At 36.8% G+C, this 18,972-nt stretch overlaps 2 protein-coding genes across 2 annotated transcripts; one reads left to right on the top strand and one right to left on the bottom strand.

Annotated features, from left to right (window-relative positions):
• The first annotated feature begins 1,789 nt into the window (after positions 1-1,789).
• Positions 1,790-4,242, top strand: LOC122090108 (protein trichome birefringence-like 3). Its single transcript, XM_042659951.1, has 6 exons — positions 1,790-2,126; positions 2,213-2,465; positions 2,566-2,737; positions 3,093-3,292; positions 3,436-3,594; positions 3,834-4,242. Exons 1-6 carry the CDS (start codon positions 1,940-1,942, stop codon positions 4,165-4,167), a joined length of 1,305 nt encoding a protein of 434 aa, XP_042515885.1. The 5' UTR covers positions 1,790-1,939; the 3' UTR covers positions 4,168-4,242.
• On the bottom strand, positions 4,178-8,085 carry LOC122090107 (asparagine synthetase [glutamine-hydrolyzing]-like). Its single transcript, XM_042659950.1, has 13 exons — positions 7,874-8,085; positions 7,401-7,539; positions 7,197-7,292; positions 6,651-6,792; positions 6,371-6,561; positions 6,071-6,232; positions 5,895-5,975; positions 5,551-5,772; positions 5,264-5,398; positions 5,071-5,151; positions 4,906-4,992; positions 4,703-4,810; positions 4,178-4,620 (listed from the first exon to the last, which is right to left on the bottom strand). The coding sequence occupies exons 1-13, from the start codon at positions 7,951-7,953 to the stop codon at positions 4,372-4,374; spliced, it is 1,773 nt and encodes a 590-aa protein (XP_042515884.1). The 5' UTR covers positions 7,954-8,085; the 3' UTR covers positions 4,178-4,371.
• Between the last annotated feature and the right edge of the window lie 10,887 nt (positions 8,086-18,972).

The raw sequence follows: 18,972 nt of genomic DNA on the forward strand, positions 1-18,972 counted from the left end.
TTTTTTTTTTTTGTTTTTTTTAATGAAAACGTGAGAGTGATAATATTTAGTTGATATTTTTTGTTTTTTTAGTAGTAATGCGTGAGAGTTTGAGAGACAATGGAGGGTGAATGATTTTAATAAAGAAATTTTTTTTTAACTAAATAAAGAAACTATTATTTAAGAACTAATATTACTTTCTAAATATTAGAGATAGAGTGATTGGAAGGTGTGAGAGTTTAATAAAGAAACTAAAACAAATTTTTTAAATGAGTAAATAAATTAATATTTAATTATTTAAAAAAAAAACAAAGGGTACCAAAAAAATAAAATAAATAAGAAAGACCAACAAAAGTAATGATGAAGAAGTTAAGGTATTTAAATAAATAATAAGGGTAAAGTAGTCTAAGAAAAGATTAACCACAAAACATGAGTACATATACTTATATAATAGTATGATACATATATATATATATATATAGCAATTCGAGGTAAGTCATATAAATAAATTAGAGCACTAAATTTGACACGACCTATTTGTGGCTCTCTCTTCTATTTCAACTGTTTGAATTTGCTTAGTCGGTATGTCATGAAATAAAAATCGAGGTTCTAAAATTGCACTCGAGATCAATATGATTACTTTCATAGACCCTAAGGATAGCTCAGTTGGTAAGGACCAACCCTCAACAGTTAAGAAGTCACGAATTCAACTCTCATTGGGTCCCATCTATCAATAAATTATGATTGAAAGATGAACAGCCCACCCTGCAAAGTGGGAGTGAGTATTAATGATGAGGCAAGATCAATATGGAATTTTATAAGCATCATAGACCTCAAAGTCTCCACCTGACTTGCCATGGCTTAATTATGTAGGGCTACTCTTAGCACTGTAGAATTCCAGGCCCAAGACCAACTCAAGGAAAGGCATGCTTTACCCTCCACAAGATCTTAATACAGGGTGATTTAAGAATTTTAATTCCTATGATAAAGGATAGGCTGTCATCATTATTCAGTTAAGTCATTTAATAATATTCTCTCCAACGTAATCGATACCATCTGTTCTATCTAATCAAAGATCACATATGATATGGTTATTGTAACTATGTAACACTGTTACATAATCTATATTACTGTTATATAATCAAAGTTCTAACAGTTATAACAGCAGACTCTTTCTGGTTTTGCAAGTCATATCCAATGATTATGCCATCCGTATGTGTGTGTGTGTGTGTGTGAGAGAGAGAGTGAGAGAGAGAGGGGTACTAATCACCTTCTGTTAGTTGGCCTTAGTTTTCATTTGCTTCTTCTTCTCCAGTGGGTTGGAGGGGTGGGGGAAGAGTTGATAGAAAATCAGAACCAGAGTTCGGGTCAGCCTCCTCAGATCTTGGGTTCGGATGATTACCCATATTGAATCAGCTGGGATTCAAACTGGTTCAAGAACAGTTCAGCTCAGAAAGATTTGTGGGATAAGAAGCCAACTTAGCTCTCTCTCTCTCTCTCTTTACAGAATAACCTGTTGTGAGTCTTGTGATAGGTTGGGTTTTGCCCCAAGCAAGAACCAGGAAATCCTGGCCGGGTTGGTGGGTCCAAAACTGGATCTACACTTACCAATCCTTGGTAATGGCACAGCTTTGGATCAACTTCTTGTAGTTTCCATCCATGTAGGGTCAATTAAGAACCTGAAGATGTGAGCTTTCCACCTTTCTCAACCTCTCAGCACTTTAAAAAAGGTGAATATCCTTACACCTTCATAGATTGCTGTAACTTTACTCCAACTCAAGACATAAAATAACTCCAATGCATCAACTCTCATCCTTCATCATTTGCTTCACAACCTGGCCATCTTGTACTTGTTGCTATGTTTCCTATTTAGGTTTCTCTTAATCATTCATCTGTTAGAGGGATATCTCTTCTTAACTTGAAATAGACTACACTTTTGGTTTTTTACTCCACTTACCTCATGAAAATGCTACTTGACAAAATGAAGCCTCCACGATCGAAACTACCTCTCTCCATTGTCGCTGTTGTGGTCTGTGCCTTCACATTCATCGGTGCCCTTTACATTGAAGATGCTGGATATCTGAATTTCAAGGCAAAATCTTGTTCTAAACAAGAACCCACACCCCATTCTCATGAGTCAAAACGTGGTACATACAGTTATGCTTCTTGTATTGTTAAACTTTCTTTTGCTTTCTTTATGATTTTGATGTTATTTGTAGTATTGTACTCTCAGTGGAACAGAATGTCAGCTCATCTGTGGAAGATGATCTTCTTGAAGATGTCGATGGAGATGGCAAGGAGGGGTTTGATCCAGACAGTTGCAGGGTTTACAGGGGAAAGTGGGTGTTCAATGCTTCAGTAGAGCCTTTATACTCTGATACAAGTTGCCCATATCTGGATAGGCAAGTTTCTTGTGTGAAGAATGGAAGGCCAGACTCCGACTACCGTTACTGGGAATGGCAGCCTGATAACTGCATTTTGCCAAGGTCGAGATTACTTGTTCTGTATATTTATAATGTGACTCCAAATCTGATTGAATGAATTTGTATATGATTGAAAATTTAATCCTAATGGCTTCACTTTCAGATTTGATCCCATTGGTGCTCTTGAGAAACTCAGAGGGAAGAGATTGATGTTTGTTGGGGATTCATTACAAAGAGGTCAGTGGGAATCCTTAATTTGCATGGTCGAGTCTAGCATACCAGCAGACCAGAAGTCGATGCGACGAGGTCGGTCTCACTCTGTTTTCAAAGCTAAGGTAACAATCATCCCATTTGATATTACTCTATTCAATCTAAATTATATTTAAGGTAGCTTCAAGTAGCTTTATTGAGTTTGTTATGTATAAGGGAGGAGATGTTGAAGGTATTATGTCACGGTCCTACATCAGTCATATGGGGACTGATCTCACATCGGTTTCAAAAGAAAATTGATATGGGTTGACAAGGTCTTGGATTCCTAACCTTGTAAACCGGTTTATGGGATTGAGATCTTCCAACTCCGTATCATATTACAGCAAAAATTGGGTTTCTACAATCAGTGAGAATGGTAATCTTCCACAATGGGACAGGGTTCTATAGTTAGGCTAATGGGTTATCTTCATTCATCTACAGGAATACAATGCATCCATCGAGTTCTACTGGGCTCCCTTCCTCGTCGAATCCAATTCTGATCTCCATATCAAACCAGATCCCAATGACAGAATTCTGAGAGTCGACTCGGTGTTTAAGCATGCCAAATACTGGGTAGGAGTGGACATCCTTGTGTTTAACTCTTACGTTTGGTGGATGAGTGGTCTAAAGATCAAGTCACTGTAAGTTCTAACTCTGAATCCAGCCGAAAACAGAAGTGGATTTTTGACACGTTATGGTATCCTAAAAAGTGTTTCATGTTGCTGATCTCTGAAGAAAAGAAACAAAACTAACTTTCTAAGGTAACCTGTTTAATGGAGTACAGATGGGGTTCCTTTGCAAATGGGGAAGATGGATACGAGGAGCTGGATGCACCCGTTGCTTATAGGATTGCCTTGAAGACATGGGCAAATTGGGTTGATTCTACCATTGATCCGAACAAGACCCGGCTCTTCTTCACCACTCTGTCCCCCACACACATGAGGTCTTTTTCACTTTCACTTTCCCTTTCCCTTTCCCTTTGCATACTGTACATAGAGTGCTTTTAAAAGGTCTTATTAGCCGCATACAGTTTGGTCTGATTTGATAAAGTAGTGTGAGTGCAATTATGGGACAATACTATGTACAGACTACAGAGAGTGTTGTGAGACACAGTTAGTTCCTCCTGATCAAGTGAACTGCATTGGTAGGGTTTGATAAATGACTAAGCATGGCTCATTGCAGGAGTGTTGATTGGCACAATAAGAAGGGAATTCGATGCTACAACGAAACTCAACCCGTGATGGAGAAGAATTTCTGGGGAACTGGTTCTGATCGACGGATAATGGATGTGGTGACCAGTGTAGCAGAGAGAATGAAGGTTCCCGTATCATTCATCAACATAACACAAATCTCAAATTACCGAAAAGATGGACATGCATCAGTTTACACAGAAACCCAAGGAGAAGTATTAACAGATGAGCAAAAGGCAGACCCATTACGCTATGCAGATTGCATACATTGGTGTTTGCCAGGAGTGCCAGATACATGGAACAGAGTGTTTTATGCATACTTGTAACCAAGAAAGATGAACTCAAAAACTATTTGTTATTTCAATTACAACATATCAACTACATAGATTCTTTTTGTAATACATTGCACAACTTTTCCTTCACATACATTGGAAGATTAGAATCACACACCAAAGAAACAAAAACTTCTGAACATACTGCTTAACTAACTACAGATTCTTGTAGAAATTATTCCTCCACAGGCAAAGATATTAGCTTCGGATTGTGAGGCCTGGAGCACTCACTTCCACCATCCTGGGAATATCATTAATAATTTTATCCGGGACATTCGTAACCCCATTTGCATTGGGTAATTGTGCCTCATAAGCAGAGGTATGGACTCCCAATGCAGCCCTGCCTGAAGGGTCAAGATTGTTTGACCAAGCTGCATCCCACTCTATAGCTTTGGCAGTACTGCAAGCCACGCTTGGGCCTCCTGGGACAGTCATTCGTGCAGAATTCTGCAAAGCCATAAGAAGAGATATCAGTTCCACTCTTTTTCAATCTTATTAGGTCAATTCAGCTGTGGATTTCAATGGCTACCTGAGGGAAGAACCTCTCAAAGATCATTCTGTAGTAGTAAGCCTCTTTTGTGGAAGGCGTGTTATGTGGATATATATTCCTCGCATTAAGCATCATTTTGTCCGAGACCTGGTACAGGAAGAAGAGAATTTAGATGGGCTAAACAGATCATTTTTTTTTTTTTTTGGGAGGGGGGGGGGAGAGAGAGAGAGAGAGAGAGATACATGATCGGCAGCATGAGCCTTAAGCCCATCGATCCAACTGTAGCCAACACCATCACTAAATTGCTCCTTCTGCCTATAGAGAATATGCTGCATAACAATGACAAATTGGGTTAGTAATAGATGTGATTTAAGAAAAAAATCCATAAGCTGATAATTATGCTAGACCTTTGGCAGATAAGGATGTTCTTCATCATCGAAGGCCTTCCTGAGGACCCACTTCTCAATCCGTCCCTGATCCTTTTTAATCTGATACAAATTAGGCAAAGTCAGAACAATCTACTAATGGAAATTTCAAAATTTTGAATTACATAAGTATGTTGGGTCCGAATTAACAAGTGCACAATCTCCAACCACATACCATTTTCCACTCAGGATCAATACTCATTGCTATGTTGACGAATTCCTTATCCAAGAAAGGGACCCGAGCTTCTAAGCCCCAAGCTGAAGTTGATTTATTAGCTCTCAAGCAATCATATTGATGAAGGGCCTTTATCTGTGATTTTGGGAAAGCAAATTTCAGAGAATAAGTAATCTCAAATTCAAATCAAAATTGGAAAGTTCAAAACTGTTTCTTATCATCTCTTCTTATTTCAGGAAGTTAATTAACTATGATGAGAGATTTCCAAGGCAAACAGTATAAATTACCTTCCGGCATGTCTCCCCATGTAACTCTTCCTTGTTTGGTGCCTTATGAAAATACAAGTATCCACCAAAGACCTCATCAGAGCCTTCCCCAGAAATCACCATCTTCACTCCTAGAGATTTAATCTTGCGGGACATCAGAAACATAGGGGTGCTTGCCCTGATTGTGGTCACATCATAGGTTTCAATGTGGTAGATGACATCTTCAATGGCATCAATACCATCCTGCCACATGCCCAAGGGGTAAAAAAAGAACCTTGATATTTAGGGTTGATCTCAAGAGACAGAAAACAGCATCACCCTTCTCATTGAACATAAAGATGAGTTCAGTAATTTCAAGTCAATACCTGAACAGTGAAGTGCAATTCATGATGAATTGTCCCCAAATAATCAGCAACCTCTTTTGCAGCCTTCAAATCAGGGGAGCCCTGAACAACACAGGGAACATAGTAGTCTAAGAAACTAACACAAAACAGCAAAATATGTACATTGCAAGTCCAGATCATGAAAACTTGGAACGGACCTCAAGGCCAACGCAGAAGGAATGAAGTTGTGCTCCCCATTGTTTGGCAGCTTTAGTCCCAGCAAAGTAGCGAGCAGTAATGGAGGCAACTAGTGATGAATCAAGGCCTCCTGATAGCAGAACTCCAAATGGTACATCGGTCATAAGCCTCTTAATTACAGCCTGAAAGATTTCAAGCAACGCGTAAGGATAGTGTTCTTCAATTCTTCTAAAAAAAATACAATGAACTTCCTAATTCAAAAAAAAAAAATCATGGTTGTTTGACATTGCATCATAAGGATCCTATTTCAGTAATCTCACATTTTCAAAGGCCTTTCTGAGGACTAGTGGCTCAAATGGATTTGATGGAATAGCCTCTGAGAACCAGGGGGGATTGTACCATCTTCGCATCCCACCTGCCTTGCTTGAATACAAATGACCAGGAGGGAAGCATTCAAAATGTTCACAGTCATCATTAAGTGCTTTCATTTCAGATGAAATCCAAATTGAGCCTGAAGAACAGGGAAAAGGAAATGAATGAGAAAGATATTCAAATCTGTAACAAGAAATGTTTCTACATAGACAAGGAAATGAGATTCACCATCAAGTCCCCAGCCAATGTAGAGGGAAGTAATTCCAATGGCATCTCGAGCAACAATGAAGCTGTTATCGCGGGTGTCCAGCAACACAAATGAGAACATTCCATCCAACATGTCAACAAATTCTTCACCATACTCTTCGTACTATCAAAGAAATACGAAGAACAAGTTACAATCTTAAAATCCAACCACCATCTGAATTTGTGAGGCAGTTTAAAACTTAAAAATTAATGAGGCAGTAAAATTGACAAGTAGTAATCAAACATCTAGTCAGAATCCTAAGATCATAATCTTTACCTAAATTTTAAATATGGTGAACAAGCAGGGGATTAGTATTTTCTGTTGTATGGGTAGCAGGGAAAGAATAATTTCCCATACCCATTTCTGAAGGAGCTCTCCAGATACATAAAAAATGAAATCACTATCAATTAAAAGACAGCTACACTGAAAATTCTGGAGTTTCAGAAGTCTACAGTTCAGGAAAGAAGAAAGAAGAAAGCAAAAAAGAAGACAAGATAATCAAAGATACCCTTTATAAGAATACTCACCAGATGGGCTATAACATCACAATCACTACCAGTCCTGAACTTGTGATCATGCAAGCTCTTTCTCAGCTCTTCATGGTTGTATATCTCACCATTAACCTGTCCATCCAAAATTTGTATCTTTTTTATATTTTTTACTAAAAGAAATAATGATCCTACAATTTCCTCAGTGGAAATAGCAATCGTTTGTAAAGTTAGTAGTCCCACCGTTACAACAATTGCCTTGTCTTCATTGAAGAGAGGCTGATCCCCAGAAGTGGGATCGATTATAGCTAATCGTTGATGAGACAAAAAGCAGTCTCCATGCTGGTAAAGCCCACTCCAGTCAGGCCCTCGGTGCTTCAATCTGCAATAACAAGTTCAAAATTTTGTTATCTAACAGAACAATTTCTTACTCTCCTTCCATAAACTGCTCAAGTACAAATTGATCGCCAAACAGAGTTAAGTTAATACACAAATGATAAGCTAATGTCATTCCCTCTCAAAATCATTGGGATTAATATATTCTTCTATAAATCTAAACCCAATAAGGGATCGTAAAAAGAATTTCTACATTGGGCATACTTCTTTACCCTGAATAAGTCTGCAAAATGCAGATAAGAGTGAAGGAAAGAACTTGCAGGTTTGTATGGAAAACAGAAAAATAAGAAATTTAGATGAGGCAGAAAGGATGAAATTGCCTGCGAGAAAGCTCGAGCACTCGAACCCTTTTCGATTGCGAATCATCAGGACAACCCAGAACTGCAAGTATCCCACACATGTTTGATGGATTCAATGTAGGAACAGTTACTAAGAGAGATTCAGATAGATTCCTCAAAACCTAACAACTGCTATAAATCTGGGCTGGAAGAAGAAGAAGAGAAGAAGGTGGTGGTGAGAGGGGAACATAAAACTGAAAAACGGACGCTTGATGAAATATCCAACGTCTCAAAACAGGTATTTATAGAATGTTGAAAGCGAGAGGCGGGCCCACACTCACCTTAAATATGTTAAGCGGCGGCGTAACATCGCGTCAAGTGTCGATGCGTCCTCTGTTCACCGCTTAATCCTCCAATTCTCGGGCCCACCGTCCTACATCCTCCCACGTCTAATTAACCACGTGTCTTCTTTTAGTTCGTTTAAACATCTCCTTTTTCTCTCATTTTTACTCATCTATTTATCTTTCTTATCCGTTTCACTGATGACTCAGCATCGAAGCTCAAAGTCAAAATCATCTTCCTGACGTGGAGTTCGAATGGATAATGTTTCTTAATGTTATTTTTCAATGAAGCCACGAGGCCATGACTACACGTGAAAGTGTTATGTGCTATGGTTCTCACCCTCCCCGCTCCTCTCCTGACTCTTGAGTGGTGGTTGTTCAGATCTTACCTATAGTTATTTGCACGACTATTACATATTCTGGTGATGATTTAATAGTATCCAACACATCTTTTTTTGTGCATCTATCAATGCCTCGTTCTCCATGTCTTGTTAGGCATTGTTGATTGTCACCTAAATATATGATGATTGCCCAAGATAACTATGAGTCAATTTAGTTGATCACTACTAAGGAGGGGAGCTGGATCCTTCCTCTCTCTCTCTCTCTCTCACACACACATTTTAAAATTAAATTTCACTAATTTCTTCACCCAAAAACAAATTATCACTAATTTGATTTAATCTAAAAAAAAAAACCATTTTCACTAATTTGACTTATCCCTTCTAATTTGAATTTCTTGGCACCTTGAAGTGAAGAAATAATTTCTTGATTTAGATGATTGAATTTCAGGTTAAAATAACTATAAAGCTTTTTCTTTCCAATTAATAATATATAATTGTCACATCCTATGTTAGATAAAATGATTTTTTTACTCAAATATTTCAAAAATTCGACTAAAAAAAAGCCGAGTCTTTTAAAAATTACAAAGTAAATACTTTTTTAGATGAAATAATTATTTAAACAACCTAATTTGACAAATTTATCAAAGTGATCTATTCATATTACGTCACATGGAATGTAAATATTATAATTCTAACATTTTTTTTCTTTCAATAAATAATTATATTGTCTCGGAGTCTTGAATTTTCAAATTTCTATTTTATCACTTGACGAACTTTGTTTAAGTTGAATTTATTTACATGTAAGCAAGGAACCCTGAAGTCTATTTGTCTACAAAATTTAGAACCTATTTGATTCTTCACATGGTAAATATTTGGGTTGCATCGACTAACTTATCAAGAAAGGTCATTATAAAAGTTTTATCTTTATTTAAAAGGTAAAAGAAACATACGACCCAAATTTGCAAATTCTCACACAAGTCCTCTCACATACTATCCATGGGTCCCACACTCTCTTTCTTCATTGAATGCTCATCCCGATTGGGCTATTCGTAGCCTACCCCTCTTATTGGTGTAAAACTACACTTGGGCAGTGTATGAAACCCTCTCCCTTTTTTAAAAGTAAGAAAAATATCACAATGCCATTGATGTAGGGATGTTGTCCCACATCCTTTCACACTCCTTACACTCTCTCTCCTCCTTGATCATATAAGCCTCCCTATCGGTGAAATCATTTCCTAAAACCTGATTGGTGTGAAATGAGAGATTCTCCTACACTAATGCCGTTGGGAAATATGCCTTAAAATAAATATTTTTATTAGGTACAAGAATCTCTAAGTTACCAGGGGTAGGGTAATACATAAATTGTGGGTTTGGTACATGGATTCATATATTTCAATGAATTTACTTGTTTATATGTATTTACGCTTACACACAGCAAGTGCAGAGCGACTGTGACGCCCACGTGCTGAAGATGCTTCCACACACTTTTCCATTGGGTCATGCATTAATGTGTACCTGCGCAAGCAAGGTAATTACGAAATTTTAATCATCTTTTACATGTTGATGAACACATCTAATATTTTATTTTGTAGAACCCAATTAGTTGTTAGTTTAAAAGTTAGAACCGTGTTAGTTTAAATTTGATTTTGGAAGGAGAGCCCTAAAAGTTAAATAATTAAAGAATTTTTATCATCTTTTACATGTTGATGAGTGCATCTAATATTTTATCTTTTGTGATTCAATTATTCAATATTTTACTAAAAAAATCTTCACAAAAATATGGACAACAACCCAAAGCTCAATGATTGGTCATTGCTATGTGGTCGAGCCATGCGCATGGGTATGGGCTGATGGGAGACATGAAGGACCATGGACCTTATGCTTCTCATGGTATATCTCACGTTAAAATATAATTCCTAAGAAATAGCAATATATTATTACAATAATTACAAGTCCAAATGCTCCCACTGTTCCTAAAGACCATCATATATGTAGCATATACACTAGCATCACCATTGGATGCTGAACTCCTAATCAAAATTCCAGGCCGAGATGGGTTTCTCACCGTTGGATTGAAAGTCAATGGCTATTAGCCTTATGGTCAGCATACCAAGAGTTGCTCCCGGGAACAGCTTAGTACCACTCTCTTGTAGGGTCCACCGTCCCGAATAATGCATGTTCATCACGTCGTCCCAGCAAACAACTCACGTGTATTGTCAATGGCCCCTTGATTCAGTAAAGTTTAGTAAGTTTAATCAACTAAACTATACATGAAAAAGATGAATATTCAGATAACAATCACCACCATCTCAATTGTTCATATCACAATAACCTTAGCACTAATTACAAGTATTAAAAATAATAAAAAAATAAAAAAATAAAAAAATAAAAAAAGAAGAAGAAGAGAGAAATAAAGAAAGTAGTATTAAAGGGGTCAGATTAGGTTGGGCTTAAAAGACTAGGTTCAAGTGGTGTGACGCAAGGGTCTCGGGTTCGAAACTCCGCAGCGGCAATAAAGCAATAAGTGTAGAAGGATTCGGTGTAGCGGCAGCGTAGTCTTGTTTGAACTTAAGATTCTTCAACACATATCGGAAGGTTGAAAGGCACCTCGTGCCCTCAGTTCTTTTAGATAGAAATCGTGTCCATTAATACATGTGTATTGATACTTTAGCTATTATCGTAGTATCTCCCAACTTATAATAGGAACAAATAATTGAGGTTTTAGATTGTCAAAGTCTTGAAATTGGATGATTAAACTTTTCCAAATTTTTTTTAATAAAATTAAGAATTATTATAATTCTTATTGAGAAAAAAAATGCTGTAATACTCTATAATTGGTGAAACCATATGGTTACAACATTTTCACATTATAGATAAGATAATATAATAGAGGAGATAAAATAGAAGACAAAGTAATGAATATATAGTAAGATACTTAAAGATTCTTGATTGTGATATTGCCGGAAAATGAAATGGGCTATTCAATCTTCTAGAGTTTTTAATGACTCCATTATGGTTGACTTAGTTCATTAGCAAATGGGTTTCATTAGTACAATGATTTGGTTAAAAAAAATAAAAAGATTTGAATATAATATCTTGTGATTTTTTTTATTTTTTATTTTTTAATTTGTATCAATTGTGTAGACATAATGATGAAACCATTTTGGATGATATCACTAAATTTTAACATTATATTAGAGTCATCAATATCACTACATAAATAATTAATGCATATGTATGTATAGTCATAAAAAAAAAAAAGCAGCTCGGCATTTGTGCTATTAGGGGAGGGGGAAATGAGAGCATCCATAAAAGCATAAAAAAACGGTGGGATTACTATTTTTCATGAGAGATGGGGTGGTCATTTTGCTTCTTTGTGATTGGGCATAGGCCACACTGTTTTTCAAGCTTCTTTTTTCCAAAAATAAAATATAAAAAATTACACATATAACATGTAATGCCACTCAAAAGAGGGCAACATGTGAGTGTAACGGACCAAATATTGAAAAACTCTGGGACCTTGGATGTATTCATATATCAAGTTAAGTCTCTTCACCTAATAACTTAAGTATTTTGGATTAAAAATTTAACAATGAAAAAAGAAAATACTTTACCTAACTGATTATGTAAGGTTTAGCATATATATTAATTTAATAAATTGATTAAAAAAGGCATACTAATTTGACCATCTAATATTAGTATTGCAAGAACATAGCAATTGCATCATGCTTACTTAACAACCAGCACTAATAGAACAAGATAAGAGTTTCTTACAGAAGAAGAGGGAATATGCATAAAAATTGTCAAAGCATGCACAACGTTTTCTTATAAAAAAAGAACGTACCCAATGCATATGACTCCAATAACTGTGTGTAGGGGTGTCAACGGTCCGGGTTGGTGCGGTTTCGGTCCGGTTCCACCGGTTTCGGTGTGAGTTTGGAAGTGACCGAAACCGACCCATTAAGGATTTATCGGTTTCGGTCCGGTGTCGGCTTCGGTGCGGTTTGGGTTCGGGTTGGTACCGGTTTGGATTTATTAGGTTCATTTCGGTTTGGATCGGTTTTTTAAGCCAGTATGGAGCCATTAGGAAACAACCAAATGATGAATTGTTGAACTTCGGTTTCTTAAATCGATTTGTAACCGGGTTGTTTTGGTTTTTGGTCTAGTTTGGATTCAATTTTCCATACAAATGTACACAAAACTATTCAAATTTTGATTTTTTTAATGAATTTTGGAGTGTTTCGGTTTCTTACCGGTTTGGTTTCGGTTTCGGTCCGGGTTTTGAGCCGGTTTCGGTTTGGTTTCGGGTCCATCCGGTTTTCGATGCGGTTCGGTTTGGTTTTGGGGTTACAATACTCGAAACCGAACCGAACCAATAAGGCTTCGATTCGGTTCGGTCCGGGTTGTTATCGGTTCGGTCCGGCCGGTTTTACTGGTTCGGTTTAGGAATTGACACCCCTAACTGTGTGAATGGAAGAATAAAAATGTACATGGAAACACAAAAAATATCTCCCATTGGCGTATGCTTCAACATCAGTTATTCCCAATTTTACACGCTAGGGCTTTTCCTTGTTTCTTGCATCACACACTCTACCTTGGGTAGTCTCAATCCAAAACTTCCTTTTCTCTCTTGTTTGATTTGTCAAAGTTGAGATATGGAAGAATATCAATATTCCAGCTTTCAAAAAGATGCTTTCTTAGATGCTCCATTTTCCTTCAAGAACCTCGCTGAACTTCTTGTAACATGTGACCTATGATTTTAGTAATAATCATTAACTGTCCTCACCTATTATTTTACCATTAACCAGTGTCTTATTTGGCCAAACCCTAAAATTAGTTTTAGTAAAGGTGGTTTCAGAATAAACTACTTGTGCCCCTTAGGATACTCAATGAGCTATATATATATATATATATATTTTAAAAGATATTATAAACACCAGCATCGCATGAACGTCAAGTTCTTTTTTATCTTGGATTGAGTTTTTCCACAATCATGATCAATGGAGAAGAATTCAAAAGTTATAGGCGAACAATGGGGGTATATATGACCCTTGATGATGCGTATAGTTTTTCTACACTTTCAATTTTATCATTGTAGGTTTTGAATTTGCAACTTGGTTAAAACAATTCTTACCTCGATTAACACTAAACCAAAAAATATGTGTTTCTTTTGCCTCTTCAATAAATGTCTCAAGCTAAATTGCTAGGGGAGCCTCCCATTAACCTCCTTATCAAAATCAAGGCACCCTTATTAATGAATTCGGCTCCTCTCCAACGTGTTGGGTGCCCAATGTGGCATCCAACGACTAGGAGGATCCTCACAGTCACATGTATGCAATGCATCATCTTCTTATAAGTCCTTGCATTCATATCAAATTCTTAAAAATTTTAATCATCTATTACAAATATGATCAAATTTGTTTCAAGCAAGACATGTGAGGAGAGGGCTTTTAAAATCTACATGTCCATAAAACTTTAGTCCAATCCAATCTTTAACATGACAATAACATGCATTTGAGCATAACTTAGTTATGTGGATCATGACTGGAACACCTTCTCTCACTAATTATTATTGACACACTTTGATAGAATAGATTTATTAAGTGTTAATGGATACAATAAAAGGGGAAGGGGTTTGTCCGTTGGTGGACTATGGAGATTTAAGGGCAAAATAGGGGGAGCAAACCAAAAAAAAAAAAAAAAAGTGGGGGGGGGGGGGGGATATATTGACTCTTCATCAAATAGGGGATGGGGAGAAATATTTGATTTCGATGGTCAAGGGGCCAATTAGCTAATCAGTGGATCAAAAAACTTTCTTCCTAATAAGGGAAAAGATTTTCTTAACTGTTAAAACAGGATACGCCAACACTTATGCGTTCATCTCTCTCATCCTCACATAAAATGATCTCGATATCCTCCTATAAGTCATACTATTTTACCACATCTCATTGATGTATTTTTTTTTTATGGCATTTAATCAGAGAATCCTCTCCTAAATATGGAATAGAACATTATTCTTGAACCAAATACACAAGCACTTTCTTTTCTTTCTTTTTTTTTCAAATAGAGACACATTTTTATGTTCTTTTTTAATAAAAAAAAATACACCACATATAGCTGTCACATTCTAAATCTCAAGAAAAAAAAAGTGGTGCCCGTTGAAGGACTCACTGATCTTCCATGGATATATTAGAGTTACTTAGGAAATTTCATCCTTATCTCCTCCACAAGATTCAAACCTTTACTTCTTCTAGATTTCATGATAAGTGTTACATTTTCATGATAAGTCCCAAGATATTGTGGACCAATTATTTTGGATTTACATCACATGGCATTAGCCAATAGCCAATATCTCATGTATTATCTAAGGGACAGTAACAGATAAGCTTTCACTTCCCAAATTCAATAAAACCAATTTTAATTAGAAGCCCCAATGAATGATGACTGTTTGCTTTGTATGATTATATAGAATAGAATATGGTGGGGCCGGGGTGGGGGAAGATGGGAAGCACCCATCACTTTGGAGACGAATCACTTTTGATTAGTTGGCAGTGGGTCTTAAAAGGACACATTTGGCCCAACCCTCAGAAGCAGTACCAAACCACAGATAAATCATATCACCCTCCTCAGGAGACTTGGGATATGGATTATTAGGCCATTAGGGCATGCCGGAGGATTAGGATAAGGTGGCCCCACAAGGCTTGGCTGGAGCTGATATGTCTCCAAATCTGTTACGTGACAGCTTAGAAAAATGATTAATAAGAGGGCAATCAAGTATCTCAGATTCCACGTGGCAAAGAAAACCTCCACTTGAATCGGGATCCTTTCCTAATTATTGATCGCTCAGGTTCAGATATTGATTTAATGGTTGTGCTTTTACCAACAAGAACAAAGATCATTAAATTGGTGTTTGGACACATTTTGATCGTCCAAATAGTTATGGGTCGACCTGAACATCCAACGGTCAGAAACTGAAAATTTTCAAAAGCCTTACACAATAAAATTGACCCAGTCCGGCCCCAAGATTTTCTCCTTTCCTAAAAAGAATGAGAAAGTTTTTCAAAACTATCCAAATCCATCAGGAGAACTACCAATAATGTACTCTTGACTTTATCATATTATGATTATCTAAAAGATTACCATTTTTTACTCTAAATAGTAATCACTTTATGCCTTTTTTTTTTCTTTGAGGAGGTGGGGTGTGTAGGGGTGACAATACTCAATACCTAACCCGAATTCATGAAATCGATAAAAATTGATGAAATAAACTTGGATCAAACCAAATCAATCTTTATCAGGTTTTTTTTTTTTTTTTTAATTTTATTAAGGTATGTTAGGAGCCATGACACTGATTGAAAATCAGATCACATCGAACATAATGATATCTTGATAGAAAATCAAACTGATAAAAACATGATTAAGAAGTGAATTTGATTATCAATTGTAGAAAAGTATGAAAATTTTGTTATTTATTGAAACTTTAGCAATGAAAACTCATATCAATTTCTTACTTAGAAAGCCAAATGATATACGAAAGAAACACAGATCCTTAGGGATGAATCACAATAGAGCTTAAGTGACTTAGACTTCGACTAGAAGTGTTGATTATGAAGTAAGAAGATCACTTAGCAGGTATTTTCTCATGCATTTTCATTCATCAATTTCAAATTAGTAGATGGTTTATATGGCAATTCTAACTGTTAAATAGATTTCTAATAATAATAATAATAAATTAATTAATAAATAAATAAATAAAATATACCATTAAATAGATAGATTGAGAATAACCAAGTGGGTTGGTTAATATTATCAAGTATATATTAAATATTTTCTTGGTTGTCCAAATCTTAATAAAAATCCACATGTGGATTATGTGACATAGGCATATGGTATAATGCTTTATGACTAAACTAAGCATAAGTCAATGATTATTAATTAATTAATTAAACCGCCATGTGAGAGTTATTAGGACCTTAACCTTTATTTTCCCCTTTTCTTTTGGAAAGTGGGTGGGTGGGTGGTCGGTAGGATAAGTAAGATGATTAGTGATTCGGTGTGAAGATTAGATATGATCCTAGCTGCTGTTTGCCTGCCGCGTATTTCAGTAACACATACATTAATTTTCTATTCTTATTTAAGGTTTATATCTATCATGATTTCTAATCTTATTTAAATGGTTGTCTTATCTACCAAAATAATAATAATGATAATGATAATGATAATCTATCATAATAGTAGTAATAGTTTGTGTATTTTTTTATTTAAAATTTCAAAATTGACTAGAAAGAAGGTGAATACTCATTCGTGGGTTGCCAAATTGGTTAGGGTGCATTGAGGATTGTGTGGACAGGCGCACGGTCTCAGGTTCGATTCTCTATCTGTGCATCTGCGATTTAAGTAGAGACCGTGATAGTGGATTGTTATGTTGGTCTTCTCGAGAGTTAATTGAAGTGTGCGTAAACTGGACCAAACACCTTGACTAATAAACATTCACACAAGGAAAAAAAAATGAATAGAAAAGATCATGAGAGGCTTGCACAATAAACAACTATATTGCAATTCAACTTGTATTATAATTGTGGCAAGATTATTTGCTAAACCCTAACTTAAGGGGAAGGGCCATGTTAACAAGCCACCCTCACCCTTTGGATACTTGATGAGCCACAACAAGAGGGAGCACCTTGTTGGGTCTCGGCTGACGCTGAGAAGGGGGTGAATCAGTGTGTCAAAAAACTTTTCCTCAGCTGGTTCTTTACTAGGTCATTGGCTGATGTGACTCACTCTCAGTCACAGTCTATTGATACTGCCCAAAGCTACAATGTGAACTATTGATAACTCTCGCTGCTGCACGAAGCTTACTCACATAACCTATATTGCTACTGAGAGCTGACTCACAAACCCCACATGGTAATCATTATCACATACACATAGTCGTATGTACATCCACACTGCACCACCAAGTGATCAGGTCTACCAGATGTACACACCCATCTTACAGGCATACACTCCAATCCACAATACAATACTAGCATGCACAATCATAATACAAGAAATACGTGCTTCGGTCAGTTGTCTACATGCACGGAATAATGTCCACTCTCTGACTCAACATTTATTCAACACTAATTATGACTGTATCATAGCCAAGGGAACACGTTCTCAATTTTCACCCTTGACTTACAAAAGTTAGGTCTTCACCCAAATTTTTTCAGAATAATCTGAGAAGCCACACCCATAGCAGATATGTTTAGGTAGTGGTAACTACTATGGAACACACTGTCCCTATGTCCAGTACCCACTGAACACCAATTACATAGATAAGGTTATGCTTATAACAATCAGTAAATCAAAAGCGCAGGTCAATGAGTGTAGAATAGCTTACAACCCTGTAATGTCTTTGATCATTGGTTTCCAAAAATGGGACCGAGAACTCTAATGGTCCGCTGGAATCTTCAATCTCCCCTAAGTTGATGAAGAAATTGAAATCTTCAAGTGCACTGTAGAACCCGAATCAGTCTGTGTCTGAAACACTCTGGCAGTGAGTGTGTGATACAGATACTCTCCCTTTTCTTTACCTCTCTTTCTTTTCTTTTCTTTTCCTTCCTTCTTTCCTTTCCTTTCCTTCTTCCTCCTCTTTTCTCTTCCTTTTCTTGGCTATCACCAATGAAACTTATTGCTTTGGCTTCCAGCAGCTTCCCAAGTCTCTAATGGAGGTTATGGATCAAGTACAAGAGATTATAGTTTTTGCATTCAAAGCCTAAGTCTTCTTTGAGATTCAACTCAAATATTCAGCCACCTCTACAACTCTCCTCTTCATTTTCTTCCCTTAGACATGTAGAACTCGGAGTGGTGAAGAATCTCCAACTTGAATCACTCAAATCGGAGTGGGGATGAGGGAGATATGGCTCTTTGAAGTAGGGCTAACCAGAAAGTTAGAAATAGAATCTTCAGAGGTTGGCGTAGACTACACAGGCGGTATGCGCAATAGAGGGGTAGATATGGCCGTAGATTTCATCAAAAGAAATCTCATAATTTGAGCCATTCGATTTAAATAACGGACAGTAAATACAAACCGTAGATCTAGGATCTAATGACGTCATGCTGATGCATGATGTCAACGCTTGCATCAGCGGTCAGAATTGTTGTTGACATCTTGGTTCAATTGACGAGATTCACAGTGGATTGTTAGGTACGTCTCATAAAGTAAAGGTGGCATCCAGCCCCCGGATTAAGATCCTCAGATCTGGGTAAAACCAGATCTCATGAGATCATGGAAAATGGCATCTATCCATGCCCCTCTTTGCATGTGCGTAACACCGTAGCGCACCTTGATCCTATGCTACACTAACATATGGTTCTTGATAAATCCGACCAATGGTAGACCTCGTGCAAGCATATTAAGCTTTCGATCTAGTGCTAAATCGTGAGCACTCTCAGATGGGAATCAAGCCTACGTGGC

This window comes from Macadamia integrifolia, chromosome 9 (genome assembly GCF_013358625.1).
Source record: "Macadamia integrifolia cultivar HAES 741 chromosome 9, SCU_Mint_v3, whole genome shotgun sequence".
In the NCBI taxonomy this organism is placed as follows: Eukaryota; Viridiplantae; Streptophyta; class Magnoliopsida; order Proteales; family Proteaceae; genus Macadamia; species Macadamia integrifolia.